This window comes from Lytechinus pictus, chromosome 7, assembly GCF_037042905.1.
Source record: "Lytechinus pictus isolate F3 Inbred chromosome 7, Lp3.0, whole genome shotgun sequence".
Classification (NCBI taxonomy): Eukaryota; Metazoa; Echinodermata; class Echinoidea; order Temnopleuroida; family Toxopneustidae; genus Lytechinus; species Lytechinus pictus.
This window is the reverse complement of record NC_087251.1, coordinates 48,429,656-48,445,777: the sequence shown is the minus strand read 5'-3', so window position 1 is coordinate 48,445,777 and position 16,122 is coordinate 48,429,656. Positions and strand designations below refer to the sequence as shown.

The 16,122-nt window shown below is 34.5% G+C and overlaps 1 protein-coding gene across 1 annotated transcript in view; it reads right to left on the bottom strand.

Moving 5' to 3' along the window:
* LOC129264280 (peroxisomal ATPase PEX6-like) overlaps window positions 1–16,122 on the bottom strand; it is a 48,695-nt gene that overhangs the window by 10,896 nt on the left and 21,677 nt on the right. The window contains exons 12-14 of the mRNA XM_064102969.1: window positions 12,835–12,896; window positions 4,078–4,186; window positions 550–666 (exon numbers count right to left, since the gene is read on the bottom strand). Of these exons, the coding sequence (XP_063959039.1) occupies window positions 550–666; window positions 4,078–4,186; window positions 12,835–12,896 (288 nt within the window). The remainder of the gene's footprint in view (window positions 1–549; window positions 667–4,077; window positions 4,187–12,834; window positions 12,897–16,122) is intronic.

Here is a 16,122-nt window from a genome sequence, read left to right as displayed (position 1 = left end):
TTGATTATATAATTTTCATTTGTTTACAATCTCTTATAATTCAAATTTCTGATAATCCCTCTTATCAGCATGTATAAACCAAGAAGTCAAAAGTTGTATCAGTTATCGTGGAAACAAAACCTAATGCCTCCAAGAAACCACAACAGGCAAAATAAATCAGAAGAAACTATGGATTTGCATTGCCTCGAAAATGAAAATGTTTGATATGAGTGTAATTGTCCTTTATCTTGAATTCCTAACTTTCCATAAGAGTCATACAGAGGCAATCCAAATACCACTCTCAATACTTAATAATTATTATAATATGCAGCATTTATATTAAAGCACTTCATACAATGTTCTTAAGTGCTGCATATTAAAACCCCGGCTTGGCATGGCTACCCTGATCAGGTGCCATTTACTATGCCTGGGTGAAGAGTGTAAATTGCAGATAAACACTTTGTGAAAGAACATGAGTGCTACCTGTAGGATTTGAACCCTGGACCTTGGGGCTCAAAGTCTGGAGACTTAGCCACTGAGTGACCACACCTCTACTCTATTTACACATACCTTCCAGGTCTTAGAAGGGCTGGATCTAGGAGGTCGGGTCGGTTGGTGGCGCCAATCACAAAGACGTCCGCAGACTTGTGGAGTCCATCCAACTCCGCAAGTAATTGAGAAACCACCCTGAAGACAAAAAGACGTTCACCAAATGATAACAATCTTTAGTTACAGGTACTTCAAGAAATACTTCATGAAAGGCAGTGGGTAATTGTGAAACCTGCAAAAAAGTGGTTTACAGGTTTGGCAAAAACAGCCAAGATTGACTGTCCAGACAGTCTTCAATGCTCATCTACTTGTCGTCGCTCATATACTCATCACTGCCAGGACTTCTAATCTGAACTCATCTACTCATCACGCTACCAGGAATTCTCATCTCGTCTCATCCAAGTCATCAATTTTATTTGCATAACAATCCCTTTAAGGACTGCACATTATAGCATGAAAGATATTTCACAATCTCATATTCCCCTTTCCCTTGTTATTTTCATCTATTACTCTCTATAACCCAATAGCAGTGGCGGATCCAGCCTTCGCCAATACGTTGGGCCCGGAATTTTTCTCAGCCATATTTTCACTGATCGGCCGCTCAAAGTTTATTTTTGTGTTTCTTTGAAGAGGTAGTCCTAATAGTCACATCTTAGCTTTATTCTTATAAATCAACATAAATATATAATAATCTCATAGTCCTTATTCAAACAGTGCAAGCGCAACGCGCAAGCTAAATTTTTTTGAAATTTTATGTACTTTTTCGTAAAATTTGAACATTCTGGGCAATGTTTGTGATCCTGAAGAAGATGTGTATGCAACTAAATAATTCCTGCGAGCGCAAAGCGTGAGCAGAAATTATTATTACATTTTTAACTGATCGAAAAGGTACCTGTAAAGGACTGCTTGCAGTTAGCCATGAAGATGTTACATGTTTCAATAATCATATAATGAGAAAATGTTTGACATTTCTACCTAAAGAATGGAAATTTTAAGCACTTTTTGTAATCCTGAACAGGATAGGTATATAAGTAAACCGGAATTCAAGATTTAGACCTAAAACTGGGACACTCTATTTATGTTTTGTAAATCATGAAAATGATGAGTAATTGGGGATCTTCCTACATTAATAATATACTATATATTAAGAATATTTTTTTAATTCTGATCTGAAACTGGAAAATTATTTGAATAGAGAACAAGCTGCGTATCTGAAAAAACATGCAAGCGGGTTTCAGATTTAGACCTAGAATCTGGGCATTCTAAATACACTTTTCATCATAAAGAAGCGCGAAGCGCGAGCTTCAAACATTTGACATTCCTATCCGAAATGGGTCAATTTAAGCAGTGGCGTATCTAGGGCAATTAGTAAAGACATGACAAGTAAAGAAAAACATGTGAGTGCAAATATTTTTCAATATTAAGATGTTAAGGCGGAATATTCTAAGTTAGTGCTTTTTTAATCATACAACATAATTCGTATGACATCATTTGTATCTAACTAAACAAGGAATGGGAGGGGGAAGCACGAGCTGAAAATTATCAAAATCTAGACCTAGTGCGAGAAAAAATTTTCAGACCATAAAAATCTTTACAGAGCGTGTTTTGGTAAGAAGCTGAATACCGTATGTGAGAAAATTTAATCCTTCAGAAAGGCTAAATTGGAGAGAAGATTAAACTTTGGAAAAAAGTGATTTGTTTTGGATTAAACGCCATATAATTATTATAACCTTTGTTTTAATTATCTATCTCAAAGATACCATAGCAAATTTGTCAACACGTCAATTTACAGCAGTGCGCTATCTTCAGCATCAGATTTTTCACGTTCATGAATTAACGGAGGTGTTGCAGTTCGTCACCTTTTATGTCAAATTCAGCAATGTTCATTTGTGTCCCGTCATAGAAGTAAGTTTCGTAGATTAATCAGATAATAGGGGAGATAATGTGTTGATTGTATAATTATGTCAAGAAAGTCAAAGAGAGTTATTGACGAATAACAGAAGTAAAAATTCATTATAAATGTACACGTGAAAAGGGGTTGAAGTTAGTAGACAATTTTTGGCTCGAAAGGTTCGTGTTGAATCTGATCACAATTGTCTTAAATGCACATAACTGAAATTTGTGTTATAAGGTAAAAGATACAAAATGTCTAAATTCTGAATATTTAATTAATGAAAGGCTTCAGTTGAAAGCTTTGTTTAGTTTTTTGGGAGCAATTAGTGATGTTGGAAAATGTGAATATGAACATTTCCAGGAAGTTTAGTTTGGTTTGGATTTATAATCTTAGCAAGAGCATGAAAATATAAGACTTCTTTTAGTGAGATTGAAGAGACAAAATATGTGGGTTTAATTTCATATTACAAAGTTTGGATTGATGTATTTTAAAGCATATCTATGCTTAAGACAAGTTGCTCATTGCGAGGTGAAAGTGCATAAATTTATATAGATCTATACAAAATGATACAAAAACATGGTCATGAGTCTGATACATGAACGTTTGGTGAACTCATGAAGTGTATTTTAAAAAAAGTAGAAATAAGTTTCTGACAAAACTAGTTTTGGTTCATGAATAATTGCATATACATTTAATTTAGAGAAAAGCAGTTTTAAAAGCTATTAGGGAATTGTTTCGGCATAGTTGGACTCAACTATGCGTTGATGGCGCCCTGCCAAAATTGGGCGATGAATTTTTCTACCTTTTGTATAAGGAGTGATTTTGATAGAAAATAATATTGTCTGCTACATTCAGACCTTCAGTTGATTTATATTAGTCTTAATCCATGCTTTTACTATAAACAATGAAAGTCAATCTTGGTCAGAATGGACAAATGTTAATGCATCAAGACCAGGTTACACAAGATATTCATTTTTAAGTGCATGTTTTAATTCAGGATGAGATGACTCAAAATATGCTGTTTTTTATCATTTCAGATTGAATAAAATCTACAAATCAACACTGTAGAAATATCTCAATTCCATGGTTCACATCTCGGCTTGTTCTGTACTATCCAGAGCGCTTTTTCAAAATCAATATGTAAACCCCCAAAAACAAGCTGAAATATGTTTTGTACATGTATATTGACTTCCAAACTTGATATTTTAAGTTCCATATTGAGCAATATATGTAAATCACCTAACAGGCAATGCGAGCGCAAAGCACGAGTTAAAATTTTATATAGTGACATGAAAGATTTTTTTTATTTAGTCTTCCCCTCATCTTATTTTATTCACTCATCTTCCTCCTCTTCTTTTTTTTTTCTCCCTTCTTTTCCCTCCTTTTTTTCTTTCCCCCTTTTTTTCTCTTTTCTGCTCTGCCAATAGGGGGGGGGGGGGGCAGGCCCCTTGGCCCCCCCCCCCCCGGATCTGCCTATGCCCAATAGTAATGTTTTATTGATTTAGTCATAAAAATTTTACCTATAATCAGTTTGTGTATTTGGAACTGGTCTGCTTTCCATCTAGTATTGTTTGAAAATCTAATGTTACAATACCATTAAACTAAACTTTATGGTCACACGCATCTCTTGCTAAATACAATTGAATCAAATTTACCTATCCATAACTCCTCCGGAATCTCCACTACGTCCCCTGTTGGGTGCAAGGGAGTCTAACTCATCAAAGAATATCACACAAGGTGATGCACTCCGTGCTCGGATAAACACTGAAAAAAAAAAAAAAAATTAGTATGAAATCAATTCAATTCAATTCAATTTATTCAAATTCCATTCAATAAAAATACAAGATACAATATCAGAGAAATACATAGTAACAAAACAATTAAACATACATAAATATAAAATGAAATTTGGGAGACTGCAAAAGACCGAAAGGTCTTGACGAGGCAGACCCCGAGTGCCATCATGGCAATACATATATTGGCATAGGTTAAAATGATGACATGAACAAATGTCCTAACCCCCCCCCCTCCCCCATCGGGAACTGGAAGCCAGTGTAACAATATATAAATTATCAAAATACACTTTAAGAAGATTTATGAGTCATATGATGATATGTGTTTTTTTAGCTTACGTTTAAAAGAATAAAGCGAAGAACATCTTTTAATTTCACAAGGCAGCGAGTGCCAAACATCAGGTCCTCTATGTCTAATGGATTTATAAGCAAGTACTGTTTTGGGATTACTAAGATGAAAATTGTTAGAACCTCTGGTATTGTGTTCATGAACCTGGGTATTGCGTATAAACATTGAATTGAAATTGCTTGGAACCAAGTGATTAGTGTAATTGAACATAAAATTTGCAGTTTGTAAGATAATGATATCAGATATTTTTAACATGTTCAGTTTTTTGAAAATTGGATCAGTATGGGCTAAGTAAGGATAACCTGTGCAAATTCTTATGGCTCTTTTCTGCAGTAGCAATAAGGAATTAACATTTCTTTTTGTTCCACAACCCCACGCAATATTAGCATAAGATAAATAAGATAATATAAAAGAATTGTACAATAGTATAATAGACTTTGGCATTAACGTATCTTTAAGTTTAAACATTATACCAATAATTCTAGAAATATGAGTTCTTAGATGCTGAAAATGCTAATTCCAGTTTAAATGTTGATCGAGAACAACGCCAAGAAATTTAACATTAGTTTTCCTTTCAATTAGGGTATTGTCTATTAAGATTTGGCACTGGTCTTCCATAATCTTTTTTATTGGGTTGTGAAATATAATATAATTGGTTTTACTGAGGTTTAGAGATAACTTATTACATTGTAGCCAGTTGGTTAGTTTACGTAATTCTACATTGATAGTGACGATCATTTTATTAAAATCATGATGGGAATATAACAGTGTCGTATCATCTGCAAATAACACATAGCTAAGCATTTTGGAAGAATTTACAATGTCGTTCATATATATTATAAAAAGAAGCGGCCCAAGAATGGATCCTTGTGGGACGCCACACTGGAGTTCTAAAATTTGTGATTTATTTAAGTCGACCTCAGTGTATTGAATTCTGTTCTTTAAATAATCTTTGAACCATGCAAGAGGCGTACCCCTTATACCATAATGTTCAAGTTTATGTATTAATATTGAATGATCAAGCGTGTCGAACGCTTTTGAAAGGTCAAAAAATAATCCAGTTATATATTGTTTTTTTGCAAGGGATTTGGTTATTCTATCATATAAGTCCAAAACTGCTAATTCAGTTGAATGTTGTCTCCTAAAACCATATTGGGCGGTGCAAAGTAATTTGTTTTTGTCTAAAAAATTATATACCTGGATATGGATTATTCTTTCTAAGATTTTAGATAAAGAGGGTAAGATAAATATAGGTCGGTAATTTTCACATTGGATACGATTTCCCTTTATGAATATTGGTACGACCCGTGCTAATATGAAAGAATTCGGATAGCATCCAAGAGACAATGATAAGTTGAAAATATGACATAGTGGTTCAGCTATAAAAAAGATTATTTGTTTTAAGATAAGTGAGTTAATATCATCATGACCACAAGTTTTGGTATTTCTAAGGGATTTTACTATGGATATAACTTAGTGTGGTCTTACGGGTTTGAAAAATATCGAGTTTTCAGCTCGTTCAGGTAAAAAATCTTTAAAAGAGTGCTCATTAGTTATAAAAGTTTTTGATAACATTGGCCCTATGTTTACAAAATATTTGTTTAAGATGTTTACAATTTTCTGTGGGTCATGTGTCTTTTCTTTTTCAGAGTACATTTCTTTGTGAATTCTGTTCTTTTGCCCCTACCTAAGATATTGTTTAAGATGGACCAGGTAGCAGACATATTTCCCGATACTCTTTTAAGTTTATTTGTATAATACATTTTGCGTGATGCTCTAATAACGGCTGTTAGTTTGTTACGATAAGCCTTAAATATGTTATGTTGGACGGTATTGCTAGGATTGCGTATATACAACTTATATAATCGGTTCTTTTTTCGGATAGAATTCATTATCGCATTAGTAATCCAGGGATTATGAACATTATTTTTTCTTTTCTTTTTGAGCAAACAAGGTATATCTTTATCATAATATTCCTTAAATTTTTGAAGAAAAAGTTCATATGCTATGTTCATGTCATGTGTTTCTTGAAAAACATCTGACCAGGTTTCTTTTATAAGGTCGATTTTAAGGGAGTTTATATTTTCGATTGAATATTGTCTATTAAAATATTCATTAGATTCACATCGTTTCCCTTGTGTTCTTGATATTGTAAAAAATAGGAAGGTGATCTGATATATCAGAGTATAAAATACCACTTTGGAAATCTTCTCTTACAACATTTGTGAAAATCTAAAAGCGTTGCGGATGCCGGGGATACTCTGGTAGGCTTGTCTATTAATGGATAGAGGGCGTAACTATTCAGAAACGACATGAATGTATTATAAGTCTGGTCGTTTTTTGTAAGTAAGTTTACATTAAAGTCGCCCATTAGATAAATATGTTTACCACCTTTCGAAAAATTACTGATACATGATTCTAATTGAAGAGTGAATGATTCAATATTCGTACCGGGTGGACGATATGCTACACCTACAATTACATTTTTATATTTGACATTGGTAATTTCTACAAAAAGCATCTCTAAGTCTGGTGATTCGGACAGAGGGGTTGTTAATTGAAAGGAAATATCTTCTTTTACATATAATACTACGCCTCCTCCACGTCCATGTAATCTGTCCGACTGTAACATCTGATAACCTTCTAAATTGAATAAAGTAGGAGAATTAGGGTTTAACCATGATTCACTTACTCCAATGATGGATAGCGAATTGTTCAGGGATTTAAGTAGATTAGATACAATGTCAAAGTTGCGACTTAAACTCCGGGCATTTAAATGTAGTAAGCTGAAATAAGACTTGTTGTTTTTATGACAGGAATTAAACTCATCGGGTAAATAAAAGTGGCATTCATTAGATTTGAGTTCTTCTTCAGAAAAAGACATGTTTAAAGACTCAACCATCTAAGGATTTACATTGTTTGTTTATCTACTATCGTTAAGACACTGGCATTGATATCTAAAGACATGTTCTTAAAGTGGAAATGGCAATTGTTACAATATGACTTTGAGAGACTAAATACACGGGAAAAACATATACAAAAGCCCATTAAAGATCTAATATAGAATATGTACACACTATAAGCAAAGATCTAAACAATATAATGGTGTATAATAATGAAGTAGAATATAAAAGTATAAAACAATTACTATATATTATTTAGCGCATAAACAATTCGGATAATCTGGAGGAAAATTCGTCAATTTTAGGTTTGCCTTCAGCAAATATATAGACACATGATAATATAATAATGTAAGTGAATTGAATTGAATTTAATTTATTCAAACCAGTCAAAGGAGAACAAAATACAAACAAAATAAATGGTTACATTATAAAGAACTAAAACAAATGACAGGTTTGGGACCCCAAAGAAGCACAGCTTGTAATCAGGGGCCCCTGCATAAGATATTTTACTCAAACATGGAATAACTATGAAAAGAAGAAGAAAAAAAATACAAGGTATTTAAAGATCACAACAGGAACACTACCCACACGCAAGCATACACACACTCACACAGACAAACACACCCATTCACACTCCAAACATGTCACTCCCAGGTGCAACTAACAACTGGTCTTAAATTTATCAAGTAGGTATTTATGACATAATTTCTAAAACCGAGACAGGGTACTGCTACTTCTTATATCAGCAGGACACATATTCCATTCTTTAACGCAAATTGTTCTGAAGGATTTCAATGTAGCATTAATTCTAGCATAGGGTTGGTGAATAAGATGTCTCTGACGTTTGTTATAATTATGAATCTTAGAATTAACCACAAAAGTTAAAAGTATGCATATATCAATGATATGTTGATAGACATATGATATAGACAGTAATTTAACCCTTAAATTTATCGGGTTGAAGTTGTATTGAGACATACAAAGAGTTATTCAAATGCAGAATATAAAATTACAATCTTTATGATTATGTATATATATATATTAATGTTGAGTTACAAATACAATGTGGTTTGATTTAACTTGAACAACAGTTTCGTGAATATTATAGAAGGGTATTTAATATAACACAGTTTTTCAGGATCTACTAAAATTGCCCATAGGGAATAGACAAACTGTAGCGTTAATAGAGTTTATAAGGCAAGAAGGTCACTTTCTCTGAAGAATTGTTTCTTCATTGAAGTGTTAGGATCTGTCGTTTTAACCGAGGCGATAACACGGCCATCACTTGTCCATGCCGCGTTTACATTTTTGTGTTGGCTTGTCTTCTTGAGGAGTTTGAGGGTTGTCAGTGTCAAATCTTCTTGAATAGAAATTCCACTCCCTTTCAATGTCTTTTTCGCTTTCATAAATTGCGTCTTCTGTTTGTAGGAACACAATTTAACGATGATGGGTTTAGCCTTGGTTGGATCTTTTTGACCTACTCGATGGGATCGATCGATGTGGTGTTTTTTCAACTTGAACCCAAGCTGATCCTTGGCAATGTCAATCGCTATTTGATCGGTATCTTCACTTATTTTCTCTTTCACACCAAAAATTCTAATGCTGTTTCTCCTTGTATACTGCTCGAGAATATTCAATTGGCGCTTCACGTCTTCTCTTTTCTCGATTTCATTCTGTAGCTGTTTCTCCAGAATATATGTTTCTTTCTCTTTACTCTCCAAAGAATTTTGAAGTTGAATGATGGCTGATTCATTTTCTTCTATGTGGCGACGCATGTTTTCACATTGAACATTCACTACTTTATCCATTGTTTCTTTACAGACAGTCTCCAGTGTTTTCATGAGTTCTTTTGTTTTTAGTAATTTAGTGAGAATTGTTTGAAGGTGATAATCATCATTTGGTGAATGTTCAGACATATCAATCATAACAGTGTCATCAGCTATATCACATTCAGAATCATTTGGATTGTTATGTTTCACCTTTTTCTTGCTTTTAGGGGTGCGCTTCACTTTGGCGCCATCCCCCTTACCCGCCATGATCGGACACCAAAGCGAACGTAAGGCTTAGGCGGGAACAATATACACACGGATATATGTGACGATCAAAAGTACATATGGGACTGAGAGAATATATATAGTTACGTTCAAATGCTGAGCGTTCGGCAATGCAGATTTGCTGTTTCTCCCTCCAGATCAGTCCAATAACGAAAATTTTGTGGCAATTACATCACGAAAACATAGGTGTTTACAATCACAATTAAGTCAAGTCATAAAAAATAGAAAAGAAATCAGTATCTTCTTGCAAATCTTGGCAATAATCTCAGGACGCCAAGACCACGTCACGTCGCGTCATCTCCTTGCCCTTGATGGAATACTCCTCAAGGAGTGGGGGAAAAAGAAGAAAAGAGATGAGTACAAAAACCCTTCCTGGAATACTCCTCAAGGAGTGGAAAAAAGAAGAAAAGAGATGTTCCAGAGGGAGGGTAGAAATTCAATACGTTGTGTACAGGCAAACAAGAATCTGCTTACCGGTTCCTAGTGCTATACAACAGCATAATAATAATACATACATACATACATGTACATACATACACCCGCACATACATCCTCACACACATACATGTACATACATGCATGACATACATTTCAGCCTGTTCATTATGCCTTTCCATTTAAACATGCTCAAAGCGCTTTCAAATATCACTGAAAAAAAGCAAACATGCAGATCTACATGTACTCCCCAAGTGCCTACAATCTATAAAGTGGATTTCATAGATAAACTAGTTTTTTAGCTTGTTTTTGAAAAACTGTACTTAAGGACATGACTGGATGTTACTAGGGAAACTATTCAAAATGATGAAACCAGTGACTATTATTATCATTTTTATTGTCTGATTAATTCAGTCAATTACTGCTAAGCGATGGAATGTTGAATGCTTTATAGGTTGATATTATTGAGCTTTTGAAACAGAGCCTGTATTAAATTTGAAATTCATCTACAGATGTGTGTAAACCCATACATCTGAATTTATGTTTCGATGGTAACGGGATAGGGACAATTATGGTCATTTTTAAGGGGGTAATGGTTAGCCCCCCAACAAAAAAAGGGGGAGAAAGAAAAAGCAAAGGGAGAAAAGGGAAGGAGGGATATAGCTATATGGTTTTTCCTTCTTTTCTCAAAAGATCAAAAACCTGAACGAGATATTTTATCTCTCGGGATTCATACAAAATATTTTGCTTCCATACTCCACATAGGAAAATTTCAAAATTGCCTTTCCCCTTTATTTCCAACACCCTCTCCCTACACCGTTTTCCCTTTCTCATCTGCAGGACTTGTGTATTTCTTGCCAGAAAGTATAAGAGTACACATTCCCACATGGAATTAGAGTCGAAATAGTTCAGTATATGACAAGTTATCTTGTTTGTTTTAAAGTGATGACACAAAATATTGGCGCTTCTGGTCATAGCGGATGAAAACAACAACCATTCCCCATATGCTATTATTTCACATCTTAATTTGCACATCCATTTCCTGTTTTGATTCGCGCCCGAACATTGAAATTTTGAATATCACTCAACTTCGTAATCATATAAAAGGGAACATTTAATATGAGTGATATTACACATATTCTTTTTTTAATATATCACACAGGTTTCTGTGCCTCGCTTGAGATAAAAAAAATCCCTCTCCTTGCACCATCCATTTCCCATTTCGTACACTCTTTTCTTTGTAATCAGGTTTTAAAATCATAGAAAAATCAACTGAATTAGAGCATGTGAAAATCTCATAAAATTTTGAAATTTCAGAGTTTCTGCACTATTTGCAAGAAGGAATATCTTCTCTCTGCATACCAAGTCTTCTACTCTGTTTTGTGAAGAAGAAGAAGAAGGAGAGGAGGAAGTAGACAAAGAAGAGGATGAAGAAGGAGAAGAAGAGGACTCAAAAGATAAGAAAGAAAAGAAGAAGGAAAAAGGAGAAGAAGAAGAAGAAAGAGAAGAAGGGGAAAGTGTCGTGAATAAAATAATATTGCATCAAAGGCATAACATTTACTTCTGTACTTTACTAATTACTAACATAATACATCCAAAAAGCCAGATGAGTGATTTGCTTATGAGATTGATTGTTACCTGTAGTTTATATTTGATTTGATAGAAGACAATAAACCAAGAAAAACATGTTATAAAACAAAAAATCTACTCGGTCCCATGTAGCTCAACCTTCCGTCTGCGTCCCGAAGAGTGGAGGAAAAATGCTGTGATGTACATGTAAAACAGACACATTTACGGACCAGGTCCGTTCGCAAAGCTAATCTACTTAATCCTTGTCAAGGTTGCAACTGGTCTCAGGCTGGCCCCGGGCCACCGATTTTTAGATGTAACAGGGGTCTAATGTGCCTAATTTATTTTTTGCTATCAAATTTGATCTGACCAAGGTAGGCATCCGATACGACTCCAAAAATGCCCTTTCTTTTCTCAAAATTTGATAGTGTTTTAACTTCCACACAAGGAATTATTTCAAATTCCTCAATCTTATCCCTTAAGGGGCATTCATAATCTCTTTCGAAAATAAGTTTTAAATCACATCAAGTCAATTGAATTCAAGGTGATATAGGGTACTAGAGATGTCTTTTTTATTTGAATTTGATGAGACATTAAAAGTCCCTGCACCTGGCACAATTCCCGTGCACTTACCGCCCCCTCCAAAACTACATCATGGCTACGTGGGAGGTCACTTGGAATTGTACAAACTCATCACCACACTTGACTAATGAGGAGCCGTAAGGTTCTTTTGAACCAGTAATAATAACAGGGTACCCAGCATTTCAAGAAAACAAAATTCCCAGATTTTTCCTTGATGAAGTTTAAAAATTTCCTGATAATTATCTAAACCATTCCCAGTTTCGCATGCTTTCTAAGTAGTTGCATTGAATTACATGTATTTTCAGTATAAAAACAATAATGTGAAACTAATTAGCACCTCCATAACCAGTCATTCAATGGATGTTGTTTTTATATGCAACAAAATATAACAGATTCTGACTGACTACTGTGCTTTCGACTTTTGGGCTGATAAAAATTCAGATTTTTCTGTCATTTGCCTGATATGAGGTATTTCTGATCAAATTCCTGATTTTACCCTGACTGGAAAAAGTAAAAACATCCTCCCTGATTTTCCTGATGTACTGGAAACCCTGAATAAAAACAATTTGTGAAGGGTTTCAGTATTAAGATAAGAAGATACCCAAGGTCACTTTGGGGTTGGTCACTTTGGGGTTGGGCTTTTAAAAACAAGCTTAAAAGGACAAATAAGATTCTGACTTACGTTGAGAAACCTTTGAAGATAGCATAAACCATCAAAATGACATACCTTCTCTGACGTTCTCTTCACTCTGCCCTACATACATATTGATCAGTTCAGGTCCTTTCACACTATGGTAAAAACAAGAAAAATAATCTTGATTTTTCTTTAGGATAAAATTGTCATATTAAGCACATTTGTTTTATAATGGGCTAAGCAATTTATCGCTTTGGCATTTGGTGGCTGCACAAGCAATGAGGTTTGAGTTGAGTCTGTGGAGGGTTTATTTACTCCATATTTAACTCTGGTTAGAAAATTTTGATCTCAATACTTGATAAACATAAAATATGATGAGAGAAATCATGCAAAAACAACAGTGCTCAGAGAACTGCCACTGCTTTAAGAGAACCGCACCAGGCCAAGTGCAAGCTGAACACTGGCAAGATGCCAGCCAAACAGCCACTGGATGGTGTTTTTTTTCTTTAAAAAAATTAGCTCGCGCTCGTACTATTCAATTAGGGCTTATAAGACATTATTCATGTTTTGTGAGAATAAAGCTAAGAAGTGACTGTTAGGACTACCCCTTCAAAGAAACAAATGAAAATCAACTTTGAGCAGCCGATCGGGGAAATATGGGTAAAAAGAATTTCGCCCCCCCCCCCCATTGGTGAAAGCTGGATCCGCCCCTGGAGGGAGGGGGTACTAGTATTGCAAGAAAATATTTGCAATCAATTGCACGTTTAAAAGTGATAGATCAATTTTAACTCAAGCAAATCAATTTATATTTGTTGATGCAAGAAGCAGACCATCTATACATTGAAATGCATGACTTTCAATTGTTGTTGGGACCTAAAATTAAATTGCCATCACTTGCAAGTTTCTTGAAACACCCTATAAGTCATACTTCTTTTTCTGTTAAACAGACCCCCCGGACAATTGTATTTTCAGCACTATGAGCCTCAACATCAATGAAATGTGGTCTGGGCCCCATCTTACAAAAAGTTGTGATTGATCCTATCAACCACAACTATGGAAAGCCAGCAATGTCAACATCTAAAATGCATGTTTGTTCAAAATATTTTCTAGATAGATGCTGTTTATTCATACATTCATTGCTTTCCTAGAAAGCTAGGGTGCTTCACTTTGTTTACAAAGGACATTGTGCGAATTTCTTACACAAAAAAATAAAAAATTTGACGCTGATGGATTTCCATACATCACAACACTTTAAAAAGGTATTACAGTCTGCAAGTAACATAACCTAAATGAACAGAGTAAAATTCAATGAGCAAAACCCTGTAAAGTTCATTAAAATACAATGAAAAATGATGAAGTTATTGAACTTCACTGCACTTCAGCAATATTTATGAAAACATTTTGATGCACACCCTCATGAATGTGCACTATACGTGGGCTGATAATATAACCATCCTTTCTTTTTTTCATTACATGTATGAATAAAACGTGTCTCCCTTGTTAAAAAAAAAATTCAACAATGATCATCTTACACTGTATATCATTAGACAATCCTAATTTTAGATTCTCGGAGGACAATATCTTAACAAAGATAATGGCATATAATAAAATACCAAAATAATAAGTGGGGAGATTACATCAGATTTCTAATTGCATATCCACCAGGGCGTACAGTAAATAGAACTGTTTAAACTATATAATACATCACATTTAAATGTCAAAACTTTATTCCTCATTCAATTTTCATGAAGTTTTCAGTTTTGTTTGTCTGATTTGATTCTATCTCTTCAAATCACATATTTTTCATCCCAGGATACCCCATTAAGTAGCAAGCAAACTAAAATAGACTAAGCATTCAATATTTTTTTTTACAGCAAAATTCAAACTACTGACAAAATACTATGCAGGACCGAAGAAGAGCATTTTATATTCAGATTAGCAAAAGCTATTTTTGATAAATACATTCTTTCCTAATCATATTACTATTTATCAACACATGAGCAGTTCCATAAAAATAATCAACCTGTTTGAATGTCCGACCCTCCTTTTTCTCAAATCTGACTTTATCTCATGAACTGTTTGGGAGAGGCTTGCGTGTCATAGTGATTTAGTTTGCATTTCGCCTCCCGGGCACAGGTGACACCAAGCAAATCAAATATAATCATAACAATTCATGAACTATGAATAGTGGAAAATTAATTAAGAAAGGTCCCACTATCAGTTGGACATACATATTTTATGGAATTGCCTACATGTAGGATACAAGTAGGATACTTTTATAGTTTGGAAGAGAGAATATTACAGAATTACAGATGTCATCAGTTGTCTTGAGTCTTGATTTTGTTAGGCAATGGTGTTCATCCATTCTACCCCCTGTGACGAAGCAATTCTCACAGTTAAATAATATTCTTTCTAAGTGATAGGTGTGTACCTAAGATTAAAGTAGGCATGTGAAAGTCCTAATACAGTATCCCATTTCACATGCCAGGATTTACGTTCACATGGCTTCAAGTCTTAAGGCCATGGCTCAAAATAGGCCAGGGTCTTTTCTCCTACTGCAGGGGTCTTTGTCCTTGATACAAACGTCAAGGGAGGAATAAACATTCATTACCCCAGACTGGAAAAATTGTAAGAAAGTACTGAACTGCAATTGGCAGGTCAGAAAGCGTTTCTCTTTACAAAACTTTAGTTCATATCCAGACACTTATGCAAGATAGCCCTATAGTATCATTGGCCAAAAGTGGTTATTCTTTGTAACTCTTTACATCCATCTCCAGACAAGGAACAACTTAACTGATGTAAGGAACTCCTCTGATGTGATTGGTCCAAAGAAGTTTCATTACGTATTTCTTTAAATGCACCTCCCAACGCTTATGTAAGGTGGTCCTGTGAGATGATTGGTTCCAAGTAGTTACTCTATGTACATGTATCACAAATATCCATCCCAAGATAATGATTAATATAACTTATATAAGTCAATCCTGAGCCTTGATTGGCTAGAGTAGTTTATGTAATTTCGATCAAGGAGAAACATAGGGTAGAGAATTCTCTATTTATTCCTTTATACATTTCTATGTAATTCTCTATATATTCCTTTATACATTTATATGTAACAGTAGGTTATAAATAGTGGAAGGAAAGTGAATTTTAGGCAGAAGATGGTATAGCTATGAAAAAGAGGGTGACGTATGTCTCAGAGCTGGTATTTGATTGCGCTGCGTTGAATTGAGGATTCATCTTGAAGTCTTGAACTTGTAATAAAATCAACTTCTTCTTGCAAAGCTTTTAGTCACAGGTATTTCTTTGCGTCAAGGCGAGAATATACTTCAGCTTGGTTTCGTGACACCCCCCACCCATCAAGGAGGAAAGGGTGTCATTACA